The following is an 11,822-nucleotide window of genomic DNA, read 5'->3' as shown; positions in this document are numbered from 1 at the left end:
CGTGAAGAGGCCGCAGAACAGCCCGATGACCAGCCGGCCCGCGATCACCATCTCATAGGAGGAGCACACGGTGCAGGAGCCCATGAGGAGGCCCCCGACCACCGCCAGGACGTTCACCAGGAGCATGGAGCGGCGCCTGAGGAGGAGCAGGAGGAGCAGGAGTAGCAGGAGGAGCAGGAGGAGCAGGAGGAGCAGGAGGAGCAGGAGGAGGAGGAGCAGGAGCAGGAGCAGGAGGAGCAGGAGGAGCAGGAGGAGGAGGAGGAGCAGGAGGGCAGCAGGAGGAGCAGGAGGAGGAGGAGGAGGAGGAGCAGGAGCAGGAGCAGGAGGAGCAGGAGGAGCAGGAGCCGGAGGAGTAGGAGGAGCAGGAGGAGGAGGAGGAGCAGGAGGAGCAGGAGGAGGAGGAGCAGGAGTAGCAGGAGGAGCAGGAGCCGGAGGAGTAGGAGCAGGAGCAGGAGGAGCAGGAGGAGCAGGAGGAGCAGGAGGAGGAGGAGCAGGAGCAGGAAGAGCAGGAGGAGCAGGAGGAGGAGGAGCAGGAGGAGCAGGAGGAGCAGGAGGAGGAGGAGCAGGAGCAGGAAGAGCAGGAGGAGCAGGAGGAGGAGGAGCAGGAGGAGCAGGAGGAGCAGGAGGAGGAGGAGGAGCAGGAGGAGGAGGAGCAGGAGCAGGAAGAGCAGGAGGAGCCGGAGGAGCCGGATTATCTAAAAGGGCCGGAGCTCCGGGCGGAGCCACGCAGGGAGAGGCGGAGCTTCAGGAACACCTGTCTCTGCGCTCCTACCTGCCGAAGGTGTTGGCGACCACGCCCACGCTGAAGGAGCCCATCATGCCGCCGACGCTGAAGATGGAAACGGCCACGCTCCACACGATGGTGCAGACGCCGGCGTCCATCGGCTCGCCGTAGCGCTCCATCCAGGTGGCGTTGAAGAAGGACCGGAGTTTCTGAACAGATCAAAGGACATGCTAATGCTAACGCTAACCTCAGATGTTATGCTGCACTGAATAATCAATAATCCGGTTGATTACCTGCTCTGGAGCGTTGATCACGCCGGTGTTGTATCCAAACTGCAGAGAACCGATGACAGCGGTAGCTAAAGAGAACAGGAGGTAGCCCGTCACCTGCTTCTCCTGCAGGAGGTGAGAGGGGAGGAGCAGGGGGAGGAGCGGGGGGAGGAGCAGGAGGAGCAGGGGGAGGAGTGGGAGGAGGAGCAGGGGGAGGAGCAGGAGGAGGAGCAGGGGGAGGAGCGGGAGGAGGAGCAGGGGGAGCAGGGGGGGGAGTGGGAGGAGGAGCAGGGGGAGGAGCAGGAGGAGGAGCAGGGGGAGGAGCGGGAGGAGGAGCAGGAGGAGCAGGGGGGGGAGTGGGAGGAGGGGCGGGGTGAGGAGCAGGAGGAGGAGCAGGGGGAGGAGTGGGAGGAGGAGCAGGAGGAGCAGGGGGGGGAGTGGGAGGAGGAGCAGGAGGAGCAGGGGGGGGAGTGGGAGGAGGAGCAGGGGGGGAGTGGGAAGAGGCGGTAACATTTATGAAACATGAGACGTGGTCACATCCTGGACAAACAACAACGTAGCATCAGTGTAGCATCAGTGTAGCATTAGCATAGCATCAGCTGTAGCATCAGCTGTAGCATCAGGTGTAGCATCAGCTGTAGCATCAGTGTAGCATCAGCTGTAGCATCAGCGTAGCATCAGCTGTAGCATCAGCGTAGCATCAGTGTAGCATCAGCGTAGCATCAGCTGTAGCATCAGCGTAGCATCAGCTGTAGCATCAGCGTAGCATCAGCGTAGCATCAGTGTAGCATCAGCGTAGCATCAGCTGTAGCATCAGCGTAGCATCAGCTGTAGCATCAGCGTAGCATCAGCTGTAGCATCAGCGTAGCATCAGCTGTAGCATCAGCGTAGCATCAGCTGTAGCATCAGTGTAGCATCAGTGTAGCATTAGCATAGCATCAGCTGTCTGGCTGCTGCTAAATACAATCTAACAATATTATTTAGCTTTGAGCCGAGGAGACGTCCAAAGGAGGTCCGTCCCCGGAGGACGAGGACGTGTCCCCCCGTGAGGCGGTCCAGAGAGAAAATAGTTCCAGCAAAGAGCTTTCAGACGCCGCCCAGGTGGGCGTTGGCTAATGAGAGGAACCAATGAGAGGGAAGGAGCTGAAGGTCACACTGACATTTCTGAGATTCACTTTTTATTTATGAGAATTCAAATATTTAAAACCTTAAAGTCAAGTAACAATCAGACACACACACACACACGCACACACACACACACACACACTCATGTTTCAATTTTGTCACGTCACACTGACGTGACAAAAAGTGATGATGTCACATGACTCCACCCACAACGTTTCAGATCATCAATAACGAGGTGGGCGGTACCAAATCAGTACCCGATGAAGACTAAATGTTCTGCTGCTGAAGTTCTGTGACCGGATGCTGTGTTGCTATGGTAACCAGAATAAAATGACACCAGGCCTCATCTTCCTCGTTGCATCGTCTTCATCACAGTCTCCCCGCACAGACACACACAGCTCCTGGATCCCACTGCTGTCTCCATGGCAACAGGCTGAAGAGGGAAGCTTTCTTGGCACAGCACCCATAAATACACACACACACACACACACACACACACACACGCTGACCCACATCTGATCTGAACCAGCCAATCAGCTTCACTGTCCCGTTCGAGTATCGACCAGCTGATCAATACCTGGAAAGAAGGCGGGTCCATCAGGGTCCTGAGAACACCGAGCATCAGTTAGCATTTTAGGCTAACACTCAGCTGTTTCTGGTGTGTGAGTGGATGGGCGGAGTCAGGAGGTGCAGCACGCCCCCCCCACGCTTCAAACAGCTGGTGCCGACCGGGGGCCACCGGACCACCGGACCACCGGGGCCCCTGCTGCCCGGACAGAACTCACCTGAGTCTCCATCCTGTCAGATCCAGCTGATGATGCCCCTTTCCGGTGGGCGTGGTTGGAGGCTTTGGAGACCCCACCCACGCTGCAAAAAAAGAAAGAATTAAAAACAGAACCTCGTGAGGTACCGAACGTGGTACCGGCTGCCCCCCCCCCCCCCCCCAGGGACCGGGTCATTAATAATCGATAACGCGCATTTTTCAGAACGCACGTGACACCTGCGGGAAGCGCGGAGGCGACGTCACGTGGTTCCGAGTCCAGCTGGGGCGAGCCGGTCCGGAACAACCCGTGAACTCACCTGTCGTGACTCGCGCGAGCTGCAGCGGTCAGGATGCGTGTCCGCTCCGAGGAGAACCGCACGTACACGCGCGGACTTGTTTTTATTTTCTATTTCTTCCCGTCGCGGGACGCGGGCACGCGGACGCCGGTCTTTACGCGCATCACCGTATCCCGTGATGTCCAGTGACGGTGACGCCTTTCTTCGGTTCGCTGGTCATCCCGGGAGAGCGCATGCGCTGACGGCTCTCCGGTGTCCTCGCCTTCCCATGATGCCCCTCGCTGACCGACCTTGACGGGACCGGCTCGTGATGCTGCGGATGCTGATGCAACGTGTTCAGCTCCGGTGATGCTGACGGAGGGATGATGACGTAACACAGCGGGAACCAACCCGACGTTCTAGAACGGTCGGATCCATAAGAAGCTCCGCCCTCTCGGTCCTTCCCGAGGCTCGGTTTCGACCCGTCTATCAGTGAGACGCAATTTATTATAAAATGAGTTTCAACTTTATTTTAGAATTTGTTTCCACAAAAATGTAAAAAACAAAAACAAAAACAGATATACTTTATACTTTTAATAAAATAATCATGATTACAATATATTGAAAAAAGCTTCTAAACAGGGAGGAAATAGAAAAAGGTGAAATAGAAACATCATGAAAAGTCAGTTCAGAATGACACAAATCAAAGATCTGAATTCAAGAAATTCAGTTCAGAATATCACAAATCAAAGATCTGAATTCAAGAAATTCAGTTCAGAATATCACAAATCAAAGATCTGAATTCAAGAAATTTAGTTCAGAATGTCACAAATCAAAGATCTGAATTCAAGAAATTCAGTTCAGAATGTCACAAATCAAAGATCTGAATTCAAGAAATTCAGTTCAGAATATCACAAATCAAAGATCTGAATTCAAGAAATTCAGTTCAGAATATCACAAATCAAAGATCTGAATTCAAGAAATTCAGTTCAGAATATCACAAATCAAAGATCTGAATTCAAGAAATTCAGTTCAGAATGTCACAAATCAAAGATCTGAATTCAAGAAATTCAGTTCAGAATGTCACAAATCAAAGATCTGGATTCGAGTGACCCACTTGGCCCCGTCGCCCACGGCGACGGTGGGGGCGTGTGCATGCCGCCGTGGAGGAAAACATTCTTGTTTCGTCTCAGATGAATGAATTTAAAATCACGTCGGATGGAGGGAAGCGCGTTTCTCAGTGAAAGAGGAACAATCATTGCTTTGATTGATTTCTAGTTATTTGAATAATTTATCATTAATCAGAGCTACAGATGAAACGCCTCTGGAATGCAGTATTCCTCCTATCGGCATCTGGACTCCTGAAAGTACAGGAAGGGCAAGCCTGCCACCTGCTGGTCAGCCCGTGTATTTAAAGTATTCACAGAGAAGCGTAATAAATGTGGAATAAATACATAAAACTTCAGGTGATAAAAGCGCAAAGGTGCTTGTCCAGGTGTGTCTCTTCCACCTCCAGATCCACAGGTAAACCCTGCTGTAAGCCGCGGGCCAGCATCACCCAGTGGACCCCCCAGTGGTCTCTTCAGGTCTCTTGTGGTCGAATCGGTTAGCGGTCCCGCGTAGCTATAGCTAGCGCGTGTGAGCTAACGCCAAGCAGCGTCCTCCTGGAGGCGTTGGGGCGGAGCCTGTTATCGGTGGCGAATCGTTCAGAGAACAGAGCTGGTAAATCCAAAGTGAGGGAGGAGGACAAACACAATGTCCAGATACACGCTCCAGGGGTCAAAGGAGAACTCCGTCAGCCCCCCGTGGTGCTCCGCCTCCTCCCCGGACCGACCAGGAAGCTGCCGCAGGTCGCTTGGTCGTGGATCTCGTTGGACGTCAGGACCCGGGAACAGAACTGGAGGTTGGACAGTCCCCCCCCCCCGTGTCCTGTGGGGACAGGGACAGGTGAGACAGATGGTGTCCAACTTTGATGTCTTTACTTATGAGACTCATTACAAATGAAGACGTGTAATTTGTTACAGCTGATAAACCGATTAACCAATGAACTGATCACTGATAAGCTAATAGCTGGTTAGCTGATAGCGGTGCAGCAGGAACACCTAATATGGTCATGCCTCTGACAGGACCAATCACAGCTCTGATTGACCTCCTCTACGTCCTGGTCCGGTTGGAGTCATGTGATCTGTCACCTGTCTCACCTGCTCCTGGCCCAGGCTGTGATGTCATAGTTTCCCCATCAGGTGTTTCTGCTGCTGGTGTCGTTTCCCAGTACGTCTGTCAACCTGAACTGGTCCCTGAATGGTTCCGCCAGTCCGTCAGCTGCAGTCAATGATGACACGACACAACGGACTGTCCACACAGAACTTTATTGGCTGGATCTACATTCAGAACATTCTTTTGCTTCCTCTTTTCCTTGTTGTTGTTTGTGTGTCTGTGGAAAAAGTCAGGTCAGCAGTCGAAGAATTGGGAAGAAGAGTCGGGAGACTTTAAAACACATCCACGTTCGGAAAGGAAGGAACAGAACGTCGGTTTGGGATCAGCGGCGTAAAAAACCCAGCGACACAAACCCTCGGCTGCTGGCGGTACCGGCAAGAATATCCAGACACGACACCGGCAAAGTAACCAGCGAGAGAAGGTCTAGTCCCACGGCACAACCAGCAAAGTAACCAGCAATAGAAAGTCTAGTCCCACGGCACAACCAGCAAAGTAACCAGCGAGAGAAAGTCTAGTCCCACGGCACAACGAGCAAAGTAACCAGCAAAAGAAAGTCTAGTCCCACGGCACAACAAGCAAAGTAACCAGCGAGAGAAAGTCTAGTCCCACGGCACAACAAGCAAAGTAACCAGCGAGAGAAAGTCTAGTCCCACGGCACAACCAGCAAAGTAACCAGCGAGAGAAAGTCTAGTCCCACGGCACAACCAGCAAAGTAACCAGCGAGAGAAAGTCTAGTCCCACGGCACAACAAGCAAAGTAACCAGCAATAGAAAGTCTAGTCCCACGGCACAACGAGCAAAGTAACCAGCGAGAGAAAGTCTAGTCCCACGGCACAACGAGCAAAGTAACCAGCGAGAGAAAGTCTAGTCCCACGGCACAACGAGCAAAGTAACCAGCAATAGAAAGTCTAGTCCCACGGCACAACCAGCAAAGTAACCAGCGAGAGAAAGTCTAGTCCCACGGCACAACCAGCAAAGTAACCAGCGAGAGAAAGTCTAGTCCCACGGCACAACCAGCAAAGTAACCAGCGAGAGAAAGTCTAGTCCCACGGCACAACGAGCAAAGTAACCAGCAATAGAAAGTCTAGTCCCACGGCACAACCAGCAAAGTAACCAGCGAGAGAAAGTCGAGACGAGTCAGAGCAGGAACAGCGATGAGAAAACCACAGGAAACATCCACAATGTAAAACGAAACATGGGACTCTCCAATAGAACGGCACCACCGGTGCTCCCGGTGCTCCCGGTGGCTCCGCCTGGCCCCGGTGGCTCCGCCTAGCTGCACTGGGCAGCTTCCAGTGAGTTTACACCTGACATCGCCGACTCAGCAAAAGAAAGGAATGTAAAAGTTCCTTGAAAGAAGTACAAAAATACTACAAAAATGTATAAATACCCTGCGATACCATGATGACCACAGAAACAGCAGTAACCCCCCCCCCCCCCGGAGAAGATCGACCATCATGTGGAGATAAAATACCAACACGACATTTATTAATCTACAGGAAGTAGGTTATAGTTACAGCTGAAGACGCACGGTGCCGGTCTGGGTCCGGGTCGGTCCAGAATGGACCCGATAAGGGGCGGGGCCTCGCTGGAAGATGATCCCTTATGCTGAATTATGTGCTCTCTGGAATCCGTACCTACGTTAGGTGTTGTATGGCTTTACGTTAAGGGGAGGGACTCATGGCAGCTGATACCCGGGACTCTTTGACAGAAGCCCCCCCCCCCCCCCCACGCTCTGAATTCTTTCTCCTCCTTCACTGGCTCCTCTCTGAGTTTCAAACTGGCGTAGTTTTCCTGTTGAGGGTATCCGAATTGCAATCCCGGTCCCTTTTGGCCGTCAACCGGTCCAGGGTTCCCACGTTGCCCCTGTCCCTGTCCCGGTCCCTGTCCCTGTCCCGGTCCATGGTGGCTGTAGATATCTGCGTGGGCTGGGCCTGCGTGGCGGCAGATGTGGCGGTGTTCAGTGGCGCTGAATTCTGAGCTACCACCACCGTAGCTGCCAGGTTGGACTTGGAGTGAGATGGAAGTGTACCGCCGCTTATCGCTGCTCCTGCGCCTCCTGCGCCTCCTCCGCCGCCTCCTCCTCCTTCCCCACCGCTGCCGCCGGAATCCTTAGGGAAGTAGTTGTGGAGCTGGTAGAGCGTGGCACGGTCCACCGTGCCGTAGAGCGGCGGGGCGCCGCCCCCCAGGCTGCCCAGTTTGGAGTCCCGGGACAAGGTGTACATGGAGATGTCGCCGCCCCCTCCACTCCCGCTCCCGCTGGTGTGGTGTGGGTTGGGCAGAGTGGCCACAGAGAAGGGTGGAGCCGTGGGCGGCAGGCTGAAGGTCTCGGCGGTGCCGATGGGCGAGGTCTCCTGAGAGTGAGGCGGGTCCGTGGAGCGGGAGCTGGAACGGGAGCGGCGCCTGAACCGGTAGCTGGGGAGCCGCAGCATGGCGTGCGTGGTGCTCTTGAAGAGGTCGGTGCGAGAACGGCAGCGCAGCTCCTTGTTCTTCTCGATATAGATGTTGACGGCGAGGACGCCGACCATCTCAGCCAGGATGAAGGACAGGCCGCCGAAGTAGAAGGACCAGCCGTAGGAGTAGTGCCACTTCTTGTCCTCGTCTTTCCTCGGGGAGATGTCGCTCAGCGCCGCCGAGATGTAGACGATCACGCCAATGATGTTGCTGAGCCCTGAGGAGACACCAGATGTCTCTGAGACATCAGCAGTGAACGTCCAGGTGGGGACGCCGGCACGGTCCGCTGCCTCGTCAAACAGCTGAAACTTTATCGACAAACCAAACGGCTGACCTGCTGCGACAAACAGAATGCCTCCGCCCAGGATGATGTTCCTCTTGCTCTTGTAGAAGCCGCTGGAGGCGGCGCAGACTCCTCCCACCAGGAGCAGGATGGCGCTGAGGATGGGGAAGAGGCTGGAGGCTCGGACCACGCCTGCAGAGGAGAAACGCCATCTCTGTAAACCACATCTGGTGTAGGACAGTGTGAATGCTCAGAGCCACATCTGGTGTAGGACCGTGTGAATGCTCAGAGCCACATCTGGTGTAGGACCGTGTGAATGCTCGGAGCCACATCTGGTGTAGGACCGTGTGAATGCTCGGAGCCACATCTGGTGTAGAACCGTGTGAATGCTTGGAGCCACATCTGGTGTAGGACCGTGTGTGAATGCTCAGAGCCACATCTGGTGTAGAACCATGTGAATGCTCGGAGCCACATCTGGTGTAGAACCATGTGAATGCTCGGAGCCACATCTGGTGTAGGACCGTGTGAATGCTCGGAGCCACATCTGGTGTAGGACAGTGTGAATGCTCAGAGCCACATCTGGTGTAGGACCGTGTGAATGCTCGGAGCCACATCTGGTGTAGGACAGTGTGTGAATGCTCGGAGCCACATCTGGTGTAGGACCATGTGAATGCTCGGAGCCACATCTGGTGTAGGACCGTGTGAATGCTCGGAGCCACATCTGGTGTAGGAACGTGTGTGAATGCTCGGAGCCACATCTGGTGTAGGACCGTGTGAATGCTCGGAGCCACATCTGGTGTAGGACCGTGTGAATGCTCGGAGCCACATCTGGTGTAGGACCGTGTGTGAATACTTTGAAAAGCAAAATTTCCTACAAGCTGTAGATTTTAGGGCCGACATGATTAAGAAAGGTTTGATATTTTCTCTATCCTTTCATTTTCATGTTATTTATTCCTTCTCTTCTGTCGTGGTAAAGAAGCAACAATGAAAGAAAAGAAGAGGAGCAGGAAGAGGAGCAGGAAGGGGAGCAGGAAGAGGAGCAGGAAGGGGAGCAGGAAGAGGAGCAGGAAGTGGAGCAGGAAGAGGAGCAGGAAGAGGAGCAGGAAGAGGAGCAGGAAGGGGAGCAGGAAGAGGAGCAGGAAGGGGAGCAGGAAGAGGAGCAGGAAGTGGAGCAGGAAGAGGAGCAGGAAGGGGAGCAGGAAGGGGAGCAGGAAGGGGAGCAGGAAGGGGAGCAGGAAGGGGAGCAGGAAGAGGAGAATGACTGAGGAACACGAGCCCTTATTTAGAAAAACACATGGCCGTCTTACAACATATACATCATACACCAAGTACTATGATAGTACTATGATAGTACTATGTTAGTACTTGGTGTATAATAAATGTAAAGACAATATCTCTCAATACTCGCACTTAAATTGCACAACATTTCAAAGTACTCTCCAGAGTTCCAGTATTCCACACACACACACACACACACACACACACACACGCACACACACACACGCACACACACACACACACACACACACACGCACACGCACACACACACTTGTGTGTACTTTATATTTAGATGTAGACTTTGTTCCACTCACGCAGCAGGTACTCGGCAGCATCCTGGTCGTAGTCGGCGTCGTCTGGGAAATGGTTGATCTGAGAACACACACCTTGCTTCAGTCCTAGAAAGAGGAGGAGGAGGAAGAGGAGGAGTGAGGAAGAGCAAGAGGGTGGATAGAAGAAGAGAGGAAGCAGCGGGGACGGCGGTCAGGACAACAATTCATCAGTCGTCTTTCCCCTCAGTCCAACCCAGAAGTCTCTGGTGGTCCGGTTCTGACTGACCAGCATCTCCAGTTCTTCTGGAGATCTTTAAACCTGATCCAGATCCAGGTCCAGATCCAGCTTCTGGTTCCTGTGGAATCTTGTCCCATTCCTCCAGTTCTGGAATATTCCTGCTTCTCCGCCTCCTTCAGAACCACCAGAGGGGTTCTGTGGATCCAGTCAGGCAGTTCTAGAAAGATGCAGGACTTCATCTGGAACCAGGTCTGGGTGGACTCTCAGGACTGCTGGGGATCTTCGTCCTTTTGGGACATCCAATGATGTCCCAGCTTCATCTTCCTGATCCTTGATGGGATCCGTAGAACCGCATGGTTCTGTTTGGGGTGGGAACAGGAGCTGGACCTCAACAGTACACACACACACACACACACACACACACACCTTCCAGGCAGCAGATCCTCCACAGGCCGGAGTGGGTGAGGGCCCCCGGGTCCTTCTTGTCCTTGGTGGACTCGCCCTGGGTGGAGTTGGCGGTGCTGTTGCAGATGAAGGCCCGGGCGTAGAGCCAGTAGTCGGTGCCGATCGCCACCGCCATCAGGGCGAAGGCCGCGAACGCGCCCACGGTGGCCAGCAGCACCTGAATGCCTCGCTCGCACCACGCCAGCGCAGGGCGGGGCAGGAAGCCGGTATCTGGCGGAAACACGGGAGTCACGAGCGTCATTGGTCGATCCGAGAATCCATAAACCGTTAGCATGGGGCGTGGCCCCGCCCCCCAGGGGTGACGGGTGGCGCCGCTGACGGCTCACTCGTTGTGTGGCGCACGAAGCTTTAAGGGTGAAGAGACGCTGTAGACCGACCGTCACCTGGAGACCGACCGTCACCTGGAGACCGACCGTCACCTGGAGACCGACCGTCACCTGGAGACCGACCGTCACCTGGAGACCGACCGTCACCTGTAGACCGACCGTCACCTGGAGACCGACCGTCACCTGGAGACCGACCGTCACCTGTAGACCGACCGTCACCTGGAGACCGACCGTCACCTGTACGCAGACCGCCACCTGGAGACCGACCGTCACCTGTACGCAGACCGCCACCTGGAGACCGACCGTCACCTGTACGCAGACCGCCACCTGGAGACCGACCGTCACCTTTAGACCGACCGTCACCTGTAGACCGACCATCACCTGGAGACCGACCGTCACCTGTAGACCGACCGTCACCTTTAGACCGACCGTCACCTGGAGACCGACCTACGACCTTCACGTCTCTGGACTTCATATGTCCAGAGACGTGAAGACAAATGAACGAACAATTAGCAGCAGAAACATGTAGCCCCCCCGCTGTGTGTGTGTGTGTGTGTGTGTGTGTGCGCGTGTCCGTGTCTTACCTGAGGACATGTTTCTGCCCTTCGTCTCCATCTCCTCTTCCTCCCGCTGCTGCTGCTGATGTTCTTCTTCGTTGGTGAGCGCTCTCGCCCTCCTCCCTCCACCGTTTATCCCTCACGTTCTCTCTCCCTCCTCCCTCGCCCCCCTTCCTCTCTTCCTTTTCGGCGAGCGGGGGACGCTTCACTTGGCGTCCTGTCCTCTCATTAAATTGTTGTGACGGTCGTCTTAGCCGAGCGGAGAGACAGAAGGACGGAGGGATGAGACACAAAGAGAGGACAAATAGAGGAAGGCTTCCATTCAGGAGTGTCTCCTAGACATGTTTCCTTGACGACAGTGATGTCATCTGCAGTAACAAACAAACAAAGACGTAAACAAATAAACATCCCAGACCTGACGCTGCGAACGGGAAGAGCCGGACGCTTCTGGAGAGACACGGGAAGAATCGGCGAGGCGAGAGAGCGAGCGCTATCCTGTCGCCAAGGCAACAGTGAATTCCAAAGTGTGTGAGTGTGTGTGTGTGTGCGTGAATTCCGTCAGTATGCAGGGGAGTCC

At 54.6% G+C, this 11,822-nt stretch overlaps 2 protein-coding genes across 2 annotated transcripts in view; both read right to left on the bottom strand.

The window, feature by feature from the left end:
• Nucleotides 1-3,594, bottom strand: part of LOC137902791 (solute carrier family 2, facilitated glucose transporter member 3-like) — a 7,946-nt gene extending 4,352 nt beyond the window's left edge. The window contains exons 1-4 of the mRNA XM_068746871.1: nt 3,583-3,594; nt 1,018-1,119; nt 773-933; nt 1-136 (exon numbers count right to left, since the gene is read on the bottom strand). The exon at nt 1-136 is cut by the window's left edge and continues 105 nt beyond it. Of these exons, the coding sequence (XP_068602972.1) occupies nt 1-136; nt 773-933; nt 1,018-1,119; nt 3,583-3,594 (411 nt within the window). The remainder of the gene's footprint in view (nt 137-772; nt 934-1,017; nt 1,120-3,582) is intronic.
• A 3,553-nt stretch (nt 3,595-7,147) lies between these two features.
• Nucleotides 7,148-11,303, bottom strand: LOC137902792 (voltage-dependent calcium channel gamma-4 subunit-like). Its single transcript, XM_068746872.1, has 5 exons — nt 11,273-11,303; nt 10,324-10,572; nt 9,702-9,785; nt 8,161-8,301; nt 7,148-8,043 (listed from the first exon to the last, which is right to left on the bottom strand). Exons 1-5 carry the CDS (start codon nt 11,301-11,303, stop codon nt 7,148-7,150), a joined length of 1,401 nt encoding a protein of 466 aa, XP_068602973.1.
• Nucleotides 11,304-11,822: the final 519 nt, after the last annotated feature.

The sequence above is a fragment of the Brachionichthys hirsutus genome, chromosome 13 (genome assembly GCF_040956055.1).
Source record: "Brachionichthys hirsutus isolate HB-005 chromosome 13, CSIRO-AGI_Bhir_v1, whole genome shotgun sequence".
Classification (NCBI taxonomy): domain Eukaryota; kingdom Metazoa; phylum Chordata; class Actinopteri; order Lophiiformes; family Brachionichthyidae; genus Brachionichthys; species Brachionichthys hirsutus.
Note: the sequence above shows the minus strand (reverse complement) of the source record. Positions and strands in the feature narration are given on the sequence as shown.

Bases quoted from the DNA above. Each gene is read 5' to 3' on its own strand.
- LOC137902792 (XM_068746872.1), bottom strand. From the start codon at position 11,303: ATGGAGACGAAGGGCAGAAACATGTCCTCAG. The intron at 9,786-10,323 runs GTGTGTGTGTGT...TCCTCTTTCTAG, and splicing joins GAGGATCTGCTGCCTGGAAG to GACTGAAGCAAGGTGTGTGT. The intron at 8,302-9,701 runs GTGAGTGGAACA...TCTCCTCTGCAG, and splicing joins TGCTGCCGAGTACCTGCTGC to GCGTGGTCCGAGCCTCCAGC.